The following is a 21,758-nucleotide window of genomic DNA, read 5'->3' as shown; positions in this document are numbered from 1 at the left end:
TTTATTTTATTTGTTCCACTCTTCACACTGAGGATGGCCATCACACCACTTCCATATCCCTGCTTTAGCCTCATCATAACCTGATGTGTAATTAAGCATATCTGGTTTTGTGTTATGGATGATATTCAGACCTGTAGATATGTCTACTAGTGCCTTATTTTGATGGTAGCATGACAGCTGGCCTCAGAAGTGCTGCATCTATTACAGTTTCAAAGCACTCATGATGTAGTGGTTGTGTTTGATGTTACTCTGGAATCTGAATGCTAAAATTGGAGGAGAGAATTTCTGGGGGTGTTCATGGTGCTTTGGTTAAAATAACAAGTTTTTCCCTTTTCTGAGCTCAGGCTGTAGCACATGAATAAATAACAAAAAGCTCAGGAAGTGGGGGATGGTTTCCATAAGCTCTCACTGAGCAAAATTCAAGTTCAATCACTGGGGATTTTGCTGCTTTAAGCAGCAAATTCCTCCTGCAGTGCAGTGTGCCCCTGGGCTGGCAGCAAGAATATCAACCTTCATTCCCAGTTAGCTTGCTTCATGCTTCTAGACCTCCAGACATGGAAGCAAAGGGAGAGTGAGGGGACCACAACTTGAAGTTACTGGCATCTTATTTTCAACTCAGTAACTTTAAGTCGGTATTTCCTTGAGCTGCATTAATGTGTAGTCCTTCAGTCAATGCAAACATTTCTTCAAAGGTGCTCTCTAATAGAGGTGGCTTAAATACTTGGACTAAATATATCTGACATTTAAAAAAATTATTTGGAAAATGTTTAAAATACTGATTTTCATGTGAAACGTTTGCCTAGAATATGTTTAAGAGAATTTTGCTGGATAATGACTTTGAGAATATGAAAAGCATCATCTAATCAGTAGAAACTGATTTAAGAAAATGTGGAATGAATTTTTCCAAATGCATTTTTAGAAAGCAGAGGTTCTGCAAACAATTATGTGACTTAAGCAAACATCCTGGGAAAAGAGATTGTGAGCAGTCTGCAGATCTTATTTGGATGATTTTCCTGTGTACTTTTCCCCTCCTTCCCATTTGCCGAGATTCCTTAGTTGTGGTAGCTCTTAAAACAAATGTGTAGTTGTTGTTTATATTAGCTGTATACTTCTGGGAGTAAATACACTCTGCATTGCTGAATGGATATACACAGTTTAAATCCAAAAAGTACATTGACCTCCCCAGACCCTACCAAAACAGTGGGGGAAGGCAGGCCACAGAAGTTTGCCCAGCTGTCTTTTTTGTAGCCCATTAAAGAGTGTTGTGATGTGCTCCTTCATCTCTTGGGGAGCTCAGCAGCACCTCCCTCCCTGACTCGGAGGTAGTGGTCTATTGATCCCACCACTCTCCTGTGCACTCAGGTTTCTCGCAGGCTTTCAGTGACTCTTCAGTGCGTGTTTAGCTGTCCAGCACTGCCCAGGTCAGTGTCCAGTTGTGTGCATGTCTGTGGTGGTTGTTACTGTGGTGTGGAAGAGCTGCCTCCTAAAACTCTGTGGTGCCTTTCGGAGGCTTACAACCCACCGTGGTGTTTGGAGCATCCTCACCAGGGCACTTCTCTGCCTCTCTCAGTTAGCTGTAAATATTTCAATGGTCAATATTTGTGTAGCATATGTATAACTTCTGCCTAAAGTGACAGCAGGAGATGGCCAGTCTTCTTTTTCCTACCATTCTCTTGTGACAAACAGTGTTTTGTTCCCTGCCCCCTATTTCCTGAACTGTGGGCTCAATTATCCTGAAGACAAGGTCTTGAAAACTGCAGACTTCCAGCTGCTTCTTTGACTGGCTTCAGTCTCTGTCTTCTCCCCAAGTGTTTGCAATCATATTTAATCAATATGCTAATAACTGCACAGTGGAAATTGCTGATTTCTGAGCACATTATCAGTCTAATGAATTGACTGTAGCAATAGTAGGATGATACATTCAGCAGCAGAGACACAGTGGTGTGCCTGCATCCCTGAACCTATACATAAGACTTCTCTTCAAGACTTCTACTGTCTCTTAACCTGCCATCAGGCTGCAGTGTTTGTTTTAGATGCTCTTGCACAGGATGAAGTCAAGATCTCAGTTTTGGGTGTGTACATCTACAAGCCTGAGATATGATCCTGGTGGAGGGGTTGAATTATGGCACAGCTTCTTTGTGGGCCAGGCTCCCTCTGCCAGTAGGCCCTGCCCTCTAAAGTTTTAGTTAGAAAAAGTTTAGGGTGGATAAGGCTGTGTCTCAGTATGGGGTAAGGGCTGCTGGGACTTCTGAAGCTATCTGGATGTTACCAGAGACAGAACTGTAGTATTTCATATCAGTCATGGCCAAGAGTTGGGAGGCTAAGGGAAATCCATTTACAGAAACAATGTGCAACTTCCTGTTTGAGTTGTGTGTGGAAATAAAAATGGCAATGGAGAATTAGAGCAGCTTTAGCAATTCCATCTCTGCCTTCGCCCTTCCTTCCCACCCTGTTAGACTGGTAAACGTCATAGATGCCTGTGATTTGCTTGTCTGTCTTCTGCTTTTACTTAATATATCCCAAATTGCAAGAAGTCTGTATGACTCAGTCCAAAACTCTAGCGCAGTCCTAGGAAACATATGAGGGAATTTTTGCAAACTCTCCTTTTTTGCTTGAGTGTCTTAAGTTTCAGCTGATGGAAGTTCATAATGCTTCTAATCTTGTCCTTTGTTGATGTACCTTCTTGCTGAAGGGGGTTTGAGAAAGGACAGGCAGCATAAGGAAGTTGATATGTTTTGTGCTATATTTGTCTTTGAAAATGAAAGCAAGAAACTTGTTTTGGTATTCAAGGGACATGGAAGAGCTCTTTGCTACAGTAATATGCAGAAGATAGTGGTATGGATAGTAAGTGAACTGTAAAGTAAATTATGTGTACTGAAAACTTTTAGATTGGAATCTATAATGGCTGAGGATTGTTCCTGCCACCTATTTTACTGATGGGCAGGGGGACAAGAGGAAACAAATCTTTGTTGTTGATTTTCACTCCATTGGAGTAGCACTTCGTAGTGCTACAACCAAGTTGTTTGCTGTAGCATCTTGCCTACTTTTTATTAAAAATATCTTTTAAAAGTCCAGAAATTTAGTAGTTATTTTCTGGACAAAGTAGAATATTCAACCCTTGAACATTTAGGAAATGAGAAGTAGACATTTCATGTAGGGTAAACTGTGTTTGTGGCACTAATCCAAGAGGGTTTGTGGTGTAGATAGTGTGGCCTTTAGCCACATGCTGGCTGTTGAATTAATACTCATGAGTTACTCCTGGTGCAGTGTTGAGCCAGCTGAAAACCAGCACATGTTCCACTAGCTTGTATCACTGCCATCAGATGGCATATGATCAAAGAGGGATAGAAGGAACATTGTGGCTTGGGTGATTTGTAATCAAACTATGTCTGCAGGTAGCTAAAGGATACCCATCATCATTCCAACATGTGTTGTCCTTTTTTTATGTGTGGGGGAAACAGCCTCTCTTAGAATTGTCAGTCTTAGACATCTCATAGGCCCTGAATTCATGTAGAGAAGGGAGGTGCTTGGGAGAGGTGTTTTTGTGCATGTGTTTGTGTAGGTCTGTGGTTTTGGTTTTTTTTTTTGGTTTTTTTTTTTTTTTTTTTTTTTTTTTTTTTTTTTTTTTTTTGGTTGGGATCTTCTTGTTTTCAGAAAAGTATGTGTCTAAAAATTAATCCAGACCACTTTGAAGTAAATACATGTGATAAATGAGAATAGATTTTATGTGTGAGTTTTGTTATTTTTTAGCATAATAATTATTTTGAAATATACAATAAATCCACTATCTCATCCACGTAACCTTTATTATTGGAAAATACTTTATTTTTGCTTTTAGAGCTGATTAAGTAAAGCACTGAAGAGGTGATACATTAAGGCTAAGGCAATATTAGCTCACTTTCTCTTGGCGTGTGTTCTTTTCCATGCTCTTTGCAATTTGTCTTGCCAACTTAAAACTAAATGTGAGGTATTGGGCTTTGGGCCTTTTTTTATTTGTTGTTCAGGCATGAACATTCTGACTCATCATTGTTACAGCTTTATCAGCCTCTTACCTCAGACAAACTTTCAGAAAATTCAGACTTGTTATTTTTCATAGGCTTTTTTTAGTTGGTTTCCTTTTCAGCCACCTGCAGTGCTCTTTGCAATTGCACATGTTCATCTCCTATGAAGTTGCTTTTTTTGGCACACAAAATGCTTTTCGTTTGACATACAGTTTTGTTCTACTCCCATGGTGGTTCTTTAGTGAGTCCAAACTACTGAAGAAGCTGTTTAAATTTTCCTTTCTGTTGTGCTTTCCTACAGTCAAAACTATATTTAGGTTTGTATGTTTTGTTTAATTCTAGGCAAGTGCATTGCTTCCAGTAAGGAAAAGAGGGACTTAATCAGCTACTTTAAAATGCTGGAGCTCTTATGTGGAAGCTTGCATAAGCATATTCCTTTTTCTTCTTTTTTTCTTTTGAATTGACTTAGCCTTCAGGAATACCCAGAAAAAAATAATTTGAAGTTACTGATATCTAATTTCACAGACTGAAATACACTTACACATACAACTGGAATTTTGACTTTGCATAATCAAAAGCATTTATCTGCTTTTTTGTGCTTTTTAGGGCTGAATACAAATGTAATGTGACTATACATCCCAAATGTTGTTCTGTCAAAAATCCATCAGATTGTACTGTTGAAGCACTTCTCTTTTGAAGTATCTTCCAATTTAAAGACTGGTTTTAATCAGCAACTGGTGTTAGTTAAGCATTGAAATGTCTGTTCAGTTGACTGTGTAGAGCACTAGAGGAGAGGGGGTGTACCTTGAGAGTTCTCTTATTGGAATCCTGTCTTGGTGAAGGGGACGTGGTGGGCCAGAGGAAGGGCTGAGTAAAAGAACTGACATTCAGAAATATGTTTGTGGCAGTGTAAAACTCAAGTGAATGGTTACCAGTTGTTAATTTGCTATGTGCTGTAGTTTTGATCTAAGGCAGAGCTGGGTCTGTACTTCCTGTTATGCAGCTTCTGAAGTGGTGGGGTGTGGGGTGCAGCCACAGCTGCATCTCCTGCAAATACTGGAAACCATATTCTAGAGGGATCAGGGATTTTGTGTTAGAACAGGGAATATATTACACTGTGGAAGCTATTTCTTTTTCTTCCCCCACTCCTGACATTGCTGAAAAGCCATAGACTTCAGGAGGCAAGTGGAGATAAATGCCTCATCTCCACTTCTGTCTTCCCACAGAGACCTACACTTTAATGATGCATTTTTTTTATCTGTTTATTATACTCAAGCTCTTGAAGAACATATTGAAATAGCAGTTGCATTTGAAAGAAAAGAAAGTTATCTAGAACACAAAAAATTTCTTGTACTCCATATAAACATGTATCACAGGCATTGGAGGGCTAGTATTTTTTAAAATGAATAACGTTCATAATGCATGTATGTACATTTAGTCGCTCAAATGGTTAAAATTGACAGTAGGTTTTGCCAAAGCACAGGAAGTGTTATCTGTAACTCATTTGTGTGCTTTCATTAGCAATTAAAACATCAGTGGAAAGTGTTTAACAGAGAAATCTGGGCTGTCACTGTGTGTCACTGTGGCCAGAGCAGGCAGCTGTGGCAGTGCTGCCTGTACCTGTGCCCTGTCTATTCCTGGTGCAGGTGCACAGCTCCAAACCCAAGCAGCAAAGCTCCTTGCTTGGCATAACACAGGAAGTCTGGCAGAGCCAGGAATAGCATTTCAATCTGCTGTTTTCCAGGCTTTTGCTTTTAGCCACAGACCCATCCCACCTCTTCACTCACTGACATCCTGGCAGACAGCCACCTCCTGCATGCGGGGCCAGCTGCTTCTGCAGCGCTGTCTGACCTCCATACTCCAGATGTTTGAAGTTCCATTTCCCCCATGCTTATGTGAACTTTAGCAAAGTGCTTCTGGCATTTCACCAATGCAGCGGAGAGAAGGGAGGGCTGTTGTCTTAACTGTTTTCTTTCCATAATAAGGGCCTCTCTAGAGCTGCTAAAAATCTCTTCCTCTGTAGGACTTAAACTCTATTTGCCTTCAGTTGCCATCTGCCAGTCTTGCTTCCCGCATCCCTCTCCCTGTTCCCAGAGATACTCTGTGGACCTCCCCTCCTTGTGCTCTGTGTTGACATCATCTTCCTTTCATCTGGGGAAAGTGGGGAGCTGGGGGTGAGGGTGTGATGGGACTTCTTGTGTCTTTCCAAACATGTTTCTCATTCATAGACCCTAATTCTGTGAGGTGGCATTTCACAGGTGGGACCTACTGGCTTCTGTCACATGCCCCATTTTATCTGATCAGCCTCTTGCATGAACATGCCTGAAATAACCATTAAGAAGAGAATAACGTGAGAAGCTTCTTTACTTCAGTGCTGTCTGAGGGTTGAATATGTATCCTCCATAGCAGTCCTTCCATTTGCACTTGGCAACAGGAAAGAAAAACCAGGCATGAACTCAAGTCCCACTCTTGGATGAGTGGGCTGATTTCTTTGCTCTGAATCTTGTCATAGAATGCTGTGTACCCACTCCCAGCCCCTCTGGTTTGTCCTTGTCCTGTGTCCCCTTCCTGCTCAGCCTCTCCAGCGGAATGCATGACTAGATTTGCCAATAGGGTACTCTGAAAAGCATCTATAGAAATAATCCTTCAGCTGAACAGGTCTCTCTCTCACTCTCTCTCTCTCTCTCTCTCTCTCTATCTCTCTAACTATGTATATATATATATATATTTATATTTTATGTATAGAAATGTATTTTGAACATGTACCTTTATGAATGAGTTACTTCTGGAAATGGGACTTTGTATTTCTCTCATTAATTTTCCTTTGATCTCTCTAGTGCCTTTCCCCCTCTGCTGGTGACAAACATTTTATATGGACTGTAAAAGTTGCTGTATATATCTGTGTTGATGGCCTTAGTTCGTTGTGTCAATCTGTAAAAGCTCTTGAATTTGAGCCCTCTGTGCAGGAAAAGGAAGGTGGCATATCAGATTACATGAGATATGGCTTATCTGGCTCCTCTAGCCTTTTACCTTAAGAGGCCTGGATTTACCAGGACTTCAGGAGATAAAGCTTTCTGGAGATCCTGTCCTACTGTTGTCACTTGTCTGTATGCTGAAGAGAATGTGTGAGAAACTTCTGTCTGTAAACTTACCAGAAACATTGCTGCACTTTCAGCTCTGGAAATACAGCTCTTAAATCTGTTTCAGTTGTCTCCTATGTTGCCATCATCTCATACAAAGCAAACACACAAGGTGAAAATCAGATGTCCAAATGCTTCAGAGTGATAGGAAGCATTAATTTCATGGTGCAGGTTCGAAAGGCAGGGCAGGGTATTCTGAGGATTCCTAAATGAATTTAGGTAGTGGTGTTCAGGCAACTATTAGGCTTGGTGAAAGTTGGATTGGAGGATTGTTTATGTGAAATAAAAAGGTCTTGAAACCCTTATATTTTTAAAGGAATTTGGGGAACTGGAAAAAACATCTTCCTTTTTCTTTTCCTCTAGTAACTGTTGCATGTTGCTAGCACTGGGTTTCTTCTGTGGATTGATTGATAAATTGATAAGGCAGTGCTTTAGCAGATTTAATTCTGGTTACTGTCCAAGAGGCTGTTAAAAATGTCTTGAAATAGTCTCTTGAAGAGGGAATGGTAAGAAAGGCCACTCCCCTTTTTATTACGAAAGTGAAAGATAACCAATATAAAGCTTTTAGTATGGTGCCTTCAAATGAAATATGTTCAAGGCTAACTAGGGACTTGAATTTCACATAATTGATAGCTAACTGGGCATGATAGAAGATTGCATCAGTCTTCCACCTTAAGAGACAGGATTGACTCCACCAGTCCCTCATAACAGAGCAGTACTTGAGTCAAAGTTTCTTTCAGTTTTTTTATATGCTTCTCAGTTGTTGGTTAACTTAACCAGGTGTCTGTGCTGAAGATCTGGGACGATGCAAATGCTCACCAAACTAACCAGTTTTGGTCTGTAACTGAGTTGGTATGGTCACAGCTGGGGTATTCAAACAATTTCCAGTCACTGGAATTGAGGGTGACAGTTCCCAATGCCAGTACAGCCTCATACTTTGGGGGAGATGCCCATGGAATAAATGTGTGTGCACAGTGATGAACAGGGGTGACTGATGCAGTTGTGCCCACTCTGCTCTCCATGTCTCCCTTGAGGCCAGGCCTGCTTAGTGCTTGGACTCTCCTGGACAAGAGAGGGAAGTAAACTATTTTATTTCTGTACGTAAATTTCTTGAGTTTCTTGAGCAGTATCTTGGTAGGGATCAGACAATATGTAAGCAATAGTTTCAAGTCAAATACTTGAGTTACTAGCACTTAGATCAAGAGTTAGTGAAATATGTAATTTTTAACTCCCTAAACTGCTCACTTGACCTTTTTCATATCTGATGTGCCTTGAGCCCATATTGTTCTTCTCTATAGAATATTTATTTGCAGTTTAAATATGTTCACATTTATCTGTGTTGAATTTTCTTTACAAAATAATGGCATAAAATGGTGCTCTCAGTGAAGAAGTCAGCTGACTGAGCTCATTAAAGCTGGGGATTTCATTGTTCTTTTGTAGGTCAGACTGACTTCCTTGTAGGTGGCCTGTGCAACGTGCATTGTCCAGGTCTCCTCAGCACCTTTACTCTACCATAATTCATTTATTTAAAAGTCTTACTAAATATGCTTTCTTTCTAGAAGCAGCAGTGGAATAAATTTATATTTCTAAAACAGAGTAAGCTGATGTTCTTATTCTCACCAGTTTATTTTCCTTTCAGGGAAGCTTATTGTATAAACTATATAGGAAGATGATGAAATTGGTACTTTTGAAGAATGATAGTAAGACTTATATTAAAGCTGGGTTTAGGAGCAGATTGCAAAGAGTGAGGGCTTGAATTGTTTTATTTATTAGGTATACTGAAAGCACCTTAGTGTGTTTCTTAAATTGTTTCCTTTGATTAATACACTGTATAGTCTGTGTGTGTGAACTTGTAGTAAAAAATATTTGTTTGTGTTATGAAGTTTTTTACTGTGTATTTTACTGCTATGTATGACCAATTAAATCTGAAGCTGTTACTGATTTTTTGTGGGCAGTAGAATGGATGCTACCTTTCATATTGAAATGTAAAGAAGTAAGCTTGGAGTCCAGACCAGTTGTACCAGAGACTGAGGAAGGAAACTAAACTTTCTCTGCACCACTCACTGTCCCATGCATTGCATAGCTCTGTTGACAAGGTTCAGTCTGAAACCTGTGCCTTTGCAGTATTTTGTGTCACATCAGGCAGAGTTTCTGCTGAAAGATACTGTATTTAATGGATTGCTGTGATGTGATATGTCAAGTCTAGTGTTCCAATTGGCTTGTCTTTGACTAGAGGTCTTTGAAGGTTTTTTTTTCTTACACAATTCTTTTCTCTCATACTGCCAGCAATGCCCTTTGGTTAAGAGAATCTCACTCTTCAGGTATAGAATGGATGAAACACTGTACTCTCCATTAACTTGGAATTCAATGATGCAGTGTTTAGCATACAGTCATTTAAAGTTAGAAGGGACCAATAAGGGTTGTCGAGTCCAAGTCCCTAAAGCTCAACCATATGACTTAGTGTCATCTAGGTGCTCCTTGAACTCTGACAGGCTTGAGACCCTGACCACTTCCCTGGGAAGCCTGTTCCAGTGACCAGCCACCCTCTCAGTGAAGAATATTTTCCTAATGTCCAGTCTGAAATTCCCCTGACATGGCTTCATTCCATTTCCTTACATCCTGTTGCTGCTCACCAGAGCAGATGAGCACCTTCCCTTGAGGCACTGCCCCCCTTGAGGGAGTTGTCAGCTGTGATGAGGGCACCCCTCAGCCTTCCCTTCTCAAGGCTGAAGAAACAGTGACCTCAGCCACCTGTATGGCTTTCCCTTGACACCTTTCACCATCTTGGTCTCCTCTGGACACACTCTGATAGTTTGTCCTTCTTGCATTGAGCTGCTCCAGAGTGCACACAGGACTTCAGGTGTGGAGCAGCTTCCTTTGGGGAAATGCAGCTCCAAGTTTGCTGAGCCTCGGACGTGATTTCAGCGAGTGCAGTAGGAAGATGGGGATGCCAAGTGGTAGCAGGTCATGCTGCTTGCATGGCTGATATGTCTTAGTTTTGTTTGGATAAAGTAATTGTAATCTATTCTGCTGACATATAGGTATATATAGCACTTATGCCCTGTAATCAGGGCTCTACTTGCCTGAAATAAAGTGTTACTAAGAGACCCAACCCTATATTTAACCGAGAGCTGAAAAAGCAATATGGAGAAACAATGTCAAAATTACAGAAAATGTTGCCAATAACAAGTTGCTTAGTCTTCCTTGTCTCCTTGCTTTAGAGAAATTGGCATCTTAAGGAAGTCTGTGGATTGTGATCCTACATTCCTTCTTCTCTGAGTGAGTTTAGGGACAAATTGGAAAGTTACTGGCCTGCAGCTCTCTGTGACACAGGGCAATTTTTGTATGATGTGAAAGTTCTTAAAAGCATTGCATAAAATGGCCTGAAAAGCTGCCATTAAAAGTGGTGGTGTAATCTTAGATTTTTTTTTTTTGGTATTATGTGTTTGAATGTTAGCTTTTTTTATGACCAAGGAAATGTCCTTGAAGTGACTTTTTAGTCTTCTTTAAACTCACAAATTTGAGTTGCAGTGATTCAGGAGTAAAATGACTGTTGAAGTTTCAATTGATTTTCTTTTTTTATTTTTATAACTCCATATGTGTGAGCTTTATTAAAATGTTTAGATACCCTTATATTAGCTTGGTCAGAGACACTTCAGTCTCTATTTACTGTAAATTGTTCTGGGCTACCATGCTCTAGCACCTGGGTAGAGTGGTATCTACAGCATAGGATAATAAAAGAACAGCTCTTTGCTGTATCATTGCTGTGCTTCACTTAGCCTTGAGGCTACTTCTGAGGAATCAAACGGTTAAAATTTAACTCTACATCCTGCTGTTAAACTGTTTTTTGGTTTTGTAAATTTTATATGATTTAAAGAAATAGTGGAGGCAGTTAATAATTAACAGTTAATTTAACCTCCAAGCTTCTGGATTAATTTGACTAGTCCCTGGCACTCAGTTCTCATGGCAGAGGGGTTTGTGTGATGAGTTAATTTAAATTTGCTTCCCAAAGGAAACACATTGTGCTTCTGGAATGACTGTCTTTTCCCTCTTCTCCAAATCAGTATAAAGCTTGCCTTTGTCTCACTGGATTATGTTGTCTAGGAGTGAAAATCCCTGCCCTTTACCCCAAATTTTAAGTTGTGCTATGTATTTGTTTCGGCATAGGTCAAAGGCACCTGAAGCTGGTCTGACTGCTTGCAGGTGCTTGTTAGCCTGTGCTAACCCATGCCAGTTAGCCATACTTTCCTCCTCTCCATCTTTGTTATCTGAAACTAGGTTTTGTGCATAAAATCACAAACCAACTACAGTTTAGCTGTCTTCTTACCATACCAGAACAAACACTCATAGCTGCAGATGTCAAGTGTGACCAGAGCTTTGATAATGGTCTGTTTTAACTGTGGCCTGGTATATGTGGCTTGTCTTACTTGGAAATTTAACTGTTGACTGGCTGGAAAGCTTTGCTGTCCTACTAAAAATTGCTTGTGTGTTGAGTTTTTCCTCTTTTGAAAGTGAAAAATATTGCCTATGACTAAACAATAAACTTCCACATGAACATCAAGCAGATATAAATGAAAATAGAAGAATGACCAATTGTTGTGTGGTTTGCATAGTGTTCACATAAGACTTAATAATATGCAGATCTAAAAAAGCCCAATAATTTCTTTAAGTAAGATGCTGTCTGGTAGCTCTGACGGGCAGCCTATTGCTGTGGGCAGAGCATATGCTGTGAGCCTTTGCTTTGCATAGGGGTAAAATCCTGCCTTGCTTTTCCAGTGCACCAGATGTGGCAGGAGTTGAAATCTCGTTTGCTTTGAGCAGCAGATTAGTCTCTTGCACAGGCATATCTGAATGCCTTTCAGGATTTACATATGTGCCCTGTTGCTGGCCCTGCACTGTGGTACAGATACTCTACTTTTTCTCCCTGAAGTTCATGCCAAGACTTTACAAATCACTGCTCCATACTTAATTTTGCATAAGCTGTCTGATAAAATTAATATATAGTATTTTCCTGTTCCATGAGGTATTTTCATTAACAGCAATTTATTGCAATATTATTTAAGTCAGTTTCTAATGCATGTATGGTACATCTCTTCCTGGAATTTCTTATCCTCTGTTCCAGTAACTTATGGAATTTTCATTGTCCATTGCAGGGAGGAAAAGTCAGTTTCACAGACTACCTGCTAGAAAAAGATGGGGTTTTTTTGTACTGTGAAGGACTTTGTTTTGCCTTTTTTATTTTGCGGTCAGTGTTAAGAGAACTCTTAGTATAAAGATGCATCTTTGTCCATCCACTGAACAAAAAATGAGTTTCTTAGTAACAACAGATTTGGTTTGTGAAGATGAAGTAGAAACATGGATTTATTTCTAGGGACTTAGCTGTATTTTAGAGAAGCCTACTTTGAAACATTGTTGTATGTTTTTAAAATTTATGTTCTCAGCCTCCTAAATTGGTACATTGTTCAGGGGACTTTAAAATTGGTTCTTTTTCTCTCATGTATTACAAAATATGGAAAGTTGCTTATTATTTAAGAGTTTTGTAAGATAGTTTGTGATGTGCTGTTATTGAACAGAAAGGTGCAGGTTGTGCAGAAAAATTGGAAGAGAGATGAACATGTAGCACAGCCCTCTTAATTCTTTCAGCAAGATCAAGAAAACAATGAAAAGGCAGAACTAATATGTATGTTTCAGGCTCTAAAAAGAAAAGAACAAATAATAGCTGCATTGGAAAAAGACCAATCTCATTCTTTAGTCTTCATTCTATCATCTGTAAAATCAGCTGCCAGAGGAAACATGGGTGCAGTGGGTGATATCTGATACTGATGGAGGTAAATACTTGATGAATAGGATTGTCTCATTTGGAAAGGCATTTTTATTCCAAATAAGCTAATGAAGACATGCACACTTAATGTCTTGCATTGCTCTGGAAAATTACACATCTTATTTCTATTAAGATTCTGTGTGCTTTAAAAGTAAAAGATCCTTTTGTAGTGTTTCAAGTAGTCTGTTATTTAGCTTCAAACTGTGAAAACAAGATTGCTTGGTATCACTGTTTTTAGGTGCTCCTCTACCTGTATTCCTGCTTGTAGTCTGCAGTGCTGCCTATCTGAATTGTTAAGGAAGGGTCTTACATGTTTGTGTAGTCAGGAGAATTTAAGATTATTTGAGCATGTGCACCAGTTAATGAAAACAACAGTTCAGCTGAAGACATTTCGCAGTGACCGCTGAATGCTGGCTTTCCTAGAAATGTTAATTTCCTGAATACTAATCTTGCTTTTTTAATCTTGGCTCACATAGGAGTAGAAATAGCAACTAATTTTCTGCTTCATCTTTGACTTTGCTTCACTAAACTAAACCATGTGCTTCACAACAGTAATTTTAGATTAAACCATTTTTAGGTATCTACCTAAATAAGGTCGGATTTAGGATGACAAGGATTTTTCTTTCTTTTTGAACCTTCACTGTTTTTTTCTGTGATAGCCTTTCTAGTAGGAATTGATGCTTATAGACTAAGATTTATTTTCCTCAGTGGATAAGTGGCTTGAGAGGTTTTGCTCAAAGGGGCATTTTTTTGTCAGATACCATCTCCTTCAATGTGAACCTAAGGTTCTAGTAGGTACTTAAGCCAGTACATTCAATCCCTGAATCTTGAAATAGGCTTCCTAGAAATGGGACTTTTATGGCATCCAATCGAGGGTTTAAGCTGTGATTATATTCCATGTAGAAGAATGTGTCTGTTATGTGAAGCTTTGTTTTTTCAAAGACTGCTGGACTGATCTTTGTCTCTCTTTTTTTTTTTTTTTTCTCTGAATAAATGCAGCATATTTTGTATTCCTTTACTTGCAAAGCTTTGTTTTATTCTTTCAGTAAAGCTGCTATAAACAGTATGACTGAAACTAGTCCCAGTGCTGAAATTAGTCCCTACCTGTGCAGTCTCTCACTCTGATATGCTCTGATGGCTTTGCTGAAAGAAATTACTGCACAGACTTCCCAAGCTTAGTCCCCTCTGGGGCTCTGAGCAAATTGCTTAGCTTGTCTGTCCTGGTTTCCCAGCTGTGGAGCTGGAGTAATTTATTTCCAGTGTCAGTCATAAGAACACTGAGGGTTAATCTGCGAGGACTGTATCTGCATAGTGTCTTTAGGATGTTGAAGCAGTAACATATAATCGTAATTTTATTATTAATATTGGTTATTTCATTAAGGTGTAATTTTCTACCAACATTTGTTTAGATTAAACGCATTTCATCAATAAACTGGCATCCTTCCAGCAGCATTAACTTCATTCAGACTCTTTGTCTAACAGTGAAACCTAAACATGCAGCTAGCTCTGTAAAGAAAACAGCAAATGCTTAAAGAAACCCATACTTTCTTGTTTTTAATCTAGACTGTGGACATCCATAAAGAAAAGGTCGCTCGCAGAGAGATAGGCATTTTGACGACCAATAAGAACACATCAAGAACTCACAAAATTATAGCACCAGCGAACATGGAACGTCCTGTAAGGTATATTCGAAAACCTATAGACTACACGGTGCTGGATGATGTTGGCCATGGCGTGAAGGTAAGAACTCCTGGACACTTGAGGACTCCAAGTAACACAGACAGGAGACAGGGTCGGGGCAGGATGTTACTGATACTCAAATGTTTAGTTCTTTGTGATAGGAAGGATTATGGGTGTGATATGCTCCCACATACAAACATTTCAATAACAAAATGGATTGTTTTACAGTGAGGGTTTTTTGACCAATGTTTTCCATACCCTTGTGACTGTCAGTGATAGTCACAGTGTCAGGAAGTAATGGCTCATGATCTTAGGCTAATGACTTGTCAAAAAAGCCATGACTGACTTTTAAAATTGTCACTACTTCCTCCTCTGCATTAAGCTGTCACTGCCACTCAGTTTTTCTCAATAACTAAAGAAATAAAGGAAGTAATTTCTTATGGGGAAGTTGGCTGGTGGGCTGGGGCTTTTTGGTGGGTGAACACAAGAAAGGGGGTCAGCTAGTTTGCATTTAAATCTCATTGGCATTTGATGTCTTACTCCTATTGGACAGCCTAACTTTCCTTTTCTCTAAGTAAAAACTTTAATAAGATAATGTCTACCTCTCTTGAAGTGGTTGTAGTTGGAATGAATTAATATAACACCATTTGCTCCCTGGTCATCTTTTTATAAAAAATGCTTCTGTATCCCTCTAGACCAGGTGTTCAAGGTATATTCAGTTGCAACAATCTTCTCTTGGAAGGCATTTATTCAAAACCTGTGTATCCTCTAAAGGATTGCACATCCTCTTGATGTGCTCTGGTCAGTGAGTGGTGCAGCTGTATCAGCCCATCACATGCCCTTTGAATCGCTGAGCTTGAGAAACAGATCTTTAGAATGACTTGGCACAACAGAGACCAGGCTACCTCCTGCTTTGTAGTAACCCTCCAAATGTCCACAGGAGTCTAATTCCAGCACAAGTTAGAGAGCAGTTCTATACCATGACAGCTGTAGAACTATGAATTAATGTAGAGACTTTAGACTACTTGATTTTTATTTTTTTTAATATAGGTAAACCTGTAACTCAGGATTGTTTTTCAGTAATAAATTAAGCCAGTCTTGATGAATAAGTCTCGTGTAGAAGCCTGACAGACAGACATCTACTGAATTGCTATAAAATAGAAACACTGAAGTCAGAGAAACTGATGATTTTTCAGTATAGCCTGCATTTTAAGAGAATGTTGTACAAATAGAGAGTACAGAAATTCAGTGTCAGGTTATTGGTTTCTGCATTTAACTGCTCCAGGGATCAAGTGCTGTAGAAGACTTTCAAAGTCAAATAATTACTATTCGTCTCTGAAATTGATGCTTTGCTGAACTACTTGTGTTATGCAGACTCAAAACAGGTTGCTTGATCCATAAAGGCTGAGGTTATTAAGGGTTAGCTGTTGCATCTTCCGATATCAGTATTTCCTTTTGGGAGTACTAGTGTCTTCATTCATGTGACCCTCTTTTTTAGTGAGTGCTGTTTACTCATTTCTAAGCAGTTCTTATGGAATGGTTTTGGTGAAGGCTTTTTTTAATGTTAGTGGTTTATTCTATACTAAAAGCTTGGTCTTTTCAGAGGTAGAAAAGCCTCTGGTAATAACCAAATTGCCAACTCAATTACAAGACTGCTGCAAATTATGTCTTGATACTGTTTCATTGAGTGACTTGCCTAAGTCTGTTTTACAGCTGTCAAAGGCATAAAACAGTTGGTATTTTCTATGTAGACTTGTTAAACAATTGAATAAACTGCCAGCCAGACCTCAGGTATGTAGTTCAAGGTGGCTGCCACGTGTTAGAGACACTGTTGAAAAGAGTTTGTGAGTTAATGACACAATTAAATGTTTTAGCCATCTTACTACTTGAGTTCCAAGAGTGTGCCACAGATCAAGGCTCTGATGGAAGTAGCTTATTTAGTCACCTAGATGTAGGTAGTGATGTTACAAGAAAATCAAACCAAAACAACTTAAGAAGCTGGATCAAGTCCTGTTGGAAGTCAGCACAAATGAAAGATAATGCTGAGAATCTGAGTTGCCTCTTGAATCTACAGTTAGGGGAGAGCGTGCAATAAACTGAATTATAAACTTGTGTTTTCCAGAGTAGTTTTAAAAGATACTTCAGTCTCTATTGAGTCTTATTTTCTTGAGCAAAGTTTTCACCTCAAGCTGGACAGCAACATGTCTAACAAGGCCTTAGAAACCCTTTTTTTCCTAGAGAAAAAAGTTTGAAGTCTGGTTAGAACCATTGTCGGTTTGACTAACTTACAGATCCTTGAATATTTTCTGCTGTAGCAACTGTCAGTAAGATACAATGTAACACATATATTGGCATTTACATATTAAGTAAGAGTTATAAAAAACACTTTAAAATCTGTAAATGACAATTTATTGCTCTTAGTGGGACTCTGTCCTGGTGTAGGATTAGATAAAGAAACATAAAGGAAAAACACGAGGAGGAGAAATCAAAGATACAGACTGGATTATACCCTTTTTCTGCTTTTATGTATTTAAATATTCATCCTAGGGAAAATGTTATTTAAATACGCAATATATTTTATGAGGTGACCCTGAATTGTTTATATGAGAGGCATAGATAAAAATAATGTCTCACAGAGTTAAATAATGAAATTAGGGAGGTGTGTAGTCCTCAGGGTAAATGCTGTCTTCACCATACATCTTCCATCTGAGCAAATGCAAAACCACCTTATGTGTATACTCTCAGTTAATTTTCTTTGTCTCTGCTTGTTGTGGCTGTGTAGAAAGGATGCAAAAGCAGATGCATGTGCTTGGGGCATGGAGAAGGGCTCTGCATCCCCCTGTGTCTCACACATAGGCAGCAATTTTTGTGGGGGCAGGTGAGGACAGAGGTGGCAGTGATGGGTAAGCAGCTGCTCTCCATTGCAGGTTTCCTCACTGATGGGAGACACTTTCTTTGGAAAGCAGTGCTATCTCCTCCTCCAGCACAATCTTGGTTGAAAAGATTTTTGTAGAGGATCCTAGGATCACAGAGGTGCTTTCTCTTTTAGCCTGAAACCTCCATGGCAGCCCCAGAGTGCCCCAGCTGTTGCACTCCCTGCCCCTTCCCTTTGCAGGGACAGATACAGACAATGTCTCCAAAAGTTGCTTTTTTTAATATATGTTCTGTGAAGCCAAGGCTGGCATCAGTCCAAATCAGGAGGGCTTTTTAAGTTGGTTTGCTAGCCAGGAGGCTTTCCTTTGCAATACAAATGTGTTGATGGCTCCAAGAAACACAGAGGGAAGCATTTTTGCTGGTCTGTGAAATGGTTGCTCAGCTGTCACCCTCTGGGCATAGGGGAATGTAGCTGAAGTAATTCTTTGTAAACAAGAGTAAGTGTCATTATCTACGTTCCTGTGTAGAGCTTGGTTTAAAATTATTAGACAGAGGCTACTTTAACATTTCCTTCCTCCTCCTTTTTTTTTTTTTTTTTTTTTTTTTTTGTGAAAGGAAAGAAAAAAATACTGTGCCAGCAAATAAATAGGTCAAACACAATTACTCATACAGAAAATCCTTAGTTTAAGAGTGGGGAGAAGGAGGAAGCTTGGAAGCTGCCTTAAAAACCTTAAATTTGCCCTTAAAAGCCAAATTCAAATTGGCCTTTGAATTTATAATAATCTTCTTTTTGAACAGAAAGCAGGTGGAATTGCAGCAATTTGTAAAATGGCAGCTAAGTAGGAAATTGAAGTGATGATGCCTTATGGTTAAGGCAGATAAAATGTTGAATGCATGCCTAATTGAAATGCCTAATAGCTGTAACTGGATCAAGTTTATTTTATGGAACTAATAGTTCTTCAAAACCAAACTTGAATTGTATATGAAGATTGATCGCTTTTCAGTTTTATTTTTAAGGAAAAAAAATTGTACTTTTGTCACCATAAAGAAATCTGCATTTTAGCACATAAAAGCTGTAAGAAGCTTTTGAGCCCTGAAAGTTAAACAGGAGTTAAGCATTCAGAAATCTTTCTAAGCAAATAGAAGTTGGAAGGGCTCTCTTAAAGAAGGGATTGGGCCAGAACTTGACAAACACTAAGTTCAGAGAAGGGAGTCTTGCTCTTACCCTTGTGCTTCTCAGCATGTCCTACATGCAGTCCATATGCTTATATCTGTGTCAGTGCAAAACAAAAATGCAGATAAAATGCTGATGTGAGGGTGAAAGGCTACCTAATTAAGCTCCCTTACCCTTTAGGATAAGGCTTTTTATGTGTAGCTGCTGGAATATTAAATTTTAAATAATTCACCTTAATAAAACCCAAATGAGATAGAGATCCTGAACTGGAGCTGCTGCTGCCTTTGTCCCCTTACCAGCCTCTGTCAGACATTCATGCCTCAAAGGATGTCATGTTGCCAATTTCATTAATGTCACATCATCCCTCTGGGGTCACAGCCAAACAGTAAATATTGCTGTAGGGTAAAGAATGCTTCTCTGGGGGAAAAGGAACTTCCTGTTGCCAGCTCCAATGACTCTGTTGTGTTAACACTGTGTGCTTTCCACAGGGCACCTGATACTGAAAAGTCAGAAGTGTGCCTAGTGTCATCTGACATAATGTAGGTTTCAAGCCTTCCAGCTTGCAAATGAAACTCAAAAGTTTGGGGTCTCTTTATTTTCTAATGTTTTTTCTATGTTAGTCTTACTTTATTGTAGTTAAATTCAATGTCACCAACTCAACTGAAAAATCTTGAACTATTTAAAAGTAGGAATCTAGGTATCTTTCTCTGAACAAGATTAGTGAGTTCTGAGAGAGCAGTGTTAAGTTTGTCTATCATCCAAAACAGGTTTTTGTATGCTAATGCTTTTTAATTGGAAAGTTAAAAAAAATTAAAGGAGAGAAGCAATACTGGCTAATTACATCTGATTACCATTAACAGAACACTAATGACTAGGTTGCAAATATTAGTAGGAGAGGTTAAATTTCCCTGAAGAGATACTTATCTACATATGTTCAATTTTTAAAGAAATACTGATTTGAAGCCTACCTTTCCTGAAAATAGTCTGCTTTACTATAGACTATAAGGAAATCTAGACATTCTGATAAGAAAATTGAGATACAGGCATAATTTCTTTAATACTGCACAAAACTAGTGTGGCAGAAATGTTTTACCCCGAGTGTCTGACAGCCTTATACCATGCCTGCTGAACAACATCTTTGATTACATATTCTACCAAACTCTGTATCTTGATTTCTGGAAGGAAACCATGTTCTAGGCTTGGTGCTTTATCATTTCCTCAGGCAAGCCCTACCTTCACATACAAGCACCTCTCCAGCTTCTGGTTTTTTTGCTCTGTCTCACCACGTCATATTTCAGAACTGCCCCACCAATACAAGAAGAGGCAATCTTGTGCAAAATTGCCTAGGTGCACACACAAAATATCATTTCAAAAGATCTTTTGGCCAGCTACCTTTCTGTAGGGGCATTCTCCCATGACTAATAAAGGAAGTACCTTTTTAAGTAAAAGGGAAGTTGACTAAAGAGTAAAGAGCGACCATGTGGGGTTTTTTTCTGTTGTGGCTGACAACTGTGATTATTGGTCAAAGATAACCTATCTTAGGCTGAATATTGCTTTTACAGACCCCATGAATAAAAGTTTCAAGTTTGCCAGATACTTACTGTTAATGGAGATCAGACTGGCACACTTTAAAAACCCTTGTTTCCATTGAAGAGCATATATATTGGGTGGTCTTTAGTGACTTCTTTCAGTCATCCTAGATATGGCAGGATATAGAGTGAAATTGGCTCTTTAAATTCAGAAGTCAAAGAAATAATAAGTGAATACAGCAGAGGAAGTACAACCTGCCTAGAGATTTGAAATTTTCTGCGCTCCGAAATTGGAGAGTTCATAGCTGAAATGTGGAGGAGAAACTTGCTGAATATCAGTGTGATAAGGATTTTGCTTCTGTGTGCAGGTTGTCTTTTGTGTGCTTACAGATACATTCGCTCACAGAAATGAGTTATTTGCAATAACCCCTACCCCTAGTTTTCTAAGCACAGTTCATAGCTCAAATGATAGATTTATAGTTCCCTGAATCATGACTAATGTTCCCCCATGACTTCTTACGTGGCATGAAAACTATTAAAAACAGCCAGTTGGCTGCCTCCTGAGGCCAGCCAGTGGAGTCCCTTGATGTCTTGACTACTAGTGGGTATTTTGATTTCCTCACACCCTTCCTTTTCATGCCATTCTTGGTTTTGTCCCTTTGACCTCAAGTACAGCAACCTGCAGTACTGCCTTTGGCAGCAGGTGTTTTTGTACTCTTCAGACTACCAGAACTGAGTATGGCTGGAATTGCCAAAAGGATTGCCTTAAGCAAATAAGTCTCTTGGTATTAGCAGTCATTGCTTGTCCTTCCAAACCCACAGCTGAAGTTCTAAAGTCCAGGTGCTTTGAATTTCTGGCATGAGTTACAGGAGCAGCCTGAATTTTGGCTTTGATAAATGCCTTGCATGGCTGTTGCAGACACCTGTTCTACCTGTTGCCTTAATTGCTTTGCTCCTTTGCAGCCCATTGCTGGCTCTCAGTCCTAGGCCAGCCTGCTCTCCCGTGCTGGCCAAACCCTATGGATGTGTCACTGCCCTAGCTGTAACATTTTGGAAATGCAGCAGCACTGACTCTTATTTCTCAAACCTGATAATGTGGTTTCTTTCTTCTAGTTTTGTGACAGCCCTTAAAGCTTTATGCAAGACAGCCACATGATTGCTGGGTTTTCCCTGGAAAGGCAAGATTGTTCTGCTTCTTTAAAACATGATCTGCTATATCATTGCAAGAGACCCCAACCAATGCTGCTGCCTACCATATTTCCTTCCTGGGAACATCCTGGTCTGTCTAGTTCTCACCCTCAGCATCACAAGCATCCCCAGCAAGCCTACAGACTGTTTTTGTTCTGATGTGTGCCATCCAGGATGCTAGTACTGGGTTGAGAACCGTCTCCTGTGTGTGCAGTAATACAAATAGCAGGAGGAGAAGGGAATCATGCTCCTCACAGCTTCTGCTGGAGTTCTCAGAGATGCTCTTCATTTGACTAAGCTTTTTTCATTTTACACCTCCTGTCTCTTATTTTATACCCTCTCAGAACAGTC

General features: G+C 39.4%; 1 protein-coding gene across 8 annotated transcripts in view; it reads left to right on the top strand.

Moving 5' to 3' along the window:
- The window catches only part of ABI1 (abl interactor 1), a 76,153-nt gene that overhangs the window by 33,545 nt on the left and 20,850 nt on the right, over window positions 1-21,758 (top strand). For all 8 annotated transcript variants that reach the window (XM_021543051.2, XM_021543050.2, XM_021543047.2 and 5 more), the window contains exon 3: window positions 14,526-14,702. In XM_021543051.2, coding sequence (XP_021398726.1) covers window positions 14,526-14,702 — 177 coding nt within the window. The remainder of the gene's footprint in view (window positions 1-14,525; window positions 14,703-21,758) is intronic.

This window comes from Lonchura striata, chromosome 1 (genome assembly GCF_046129695.1).
Source record: "Lonchura striata isolate bLonStr1 chromosome 1, bLonStr1.mat, whole genome shotgun sequence".
NCBI classification, from domain to species: domain Eukaryota; kingdom Metazoa; phylum Chordata; class Aves; order Passeriformes; family Estrildidae; genus Lonchura; species Lonchura striata.
Note: the sequence above shows the minus strand (reverse complement) of the source record. Positions and strands in the feature narration are given on the sequence as shown.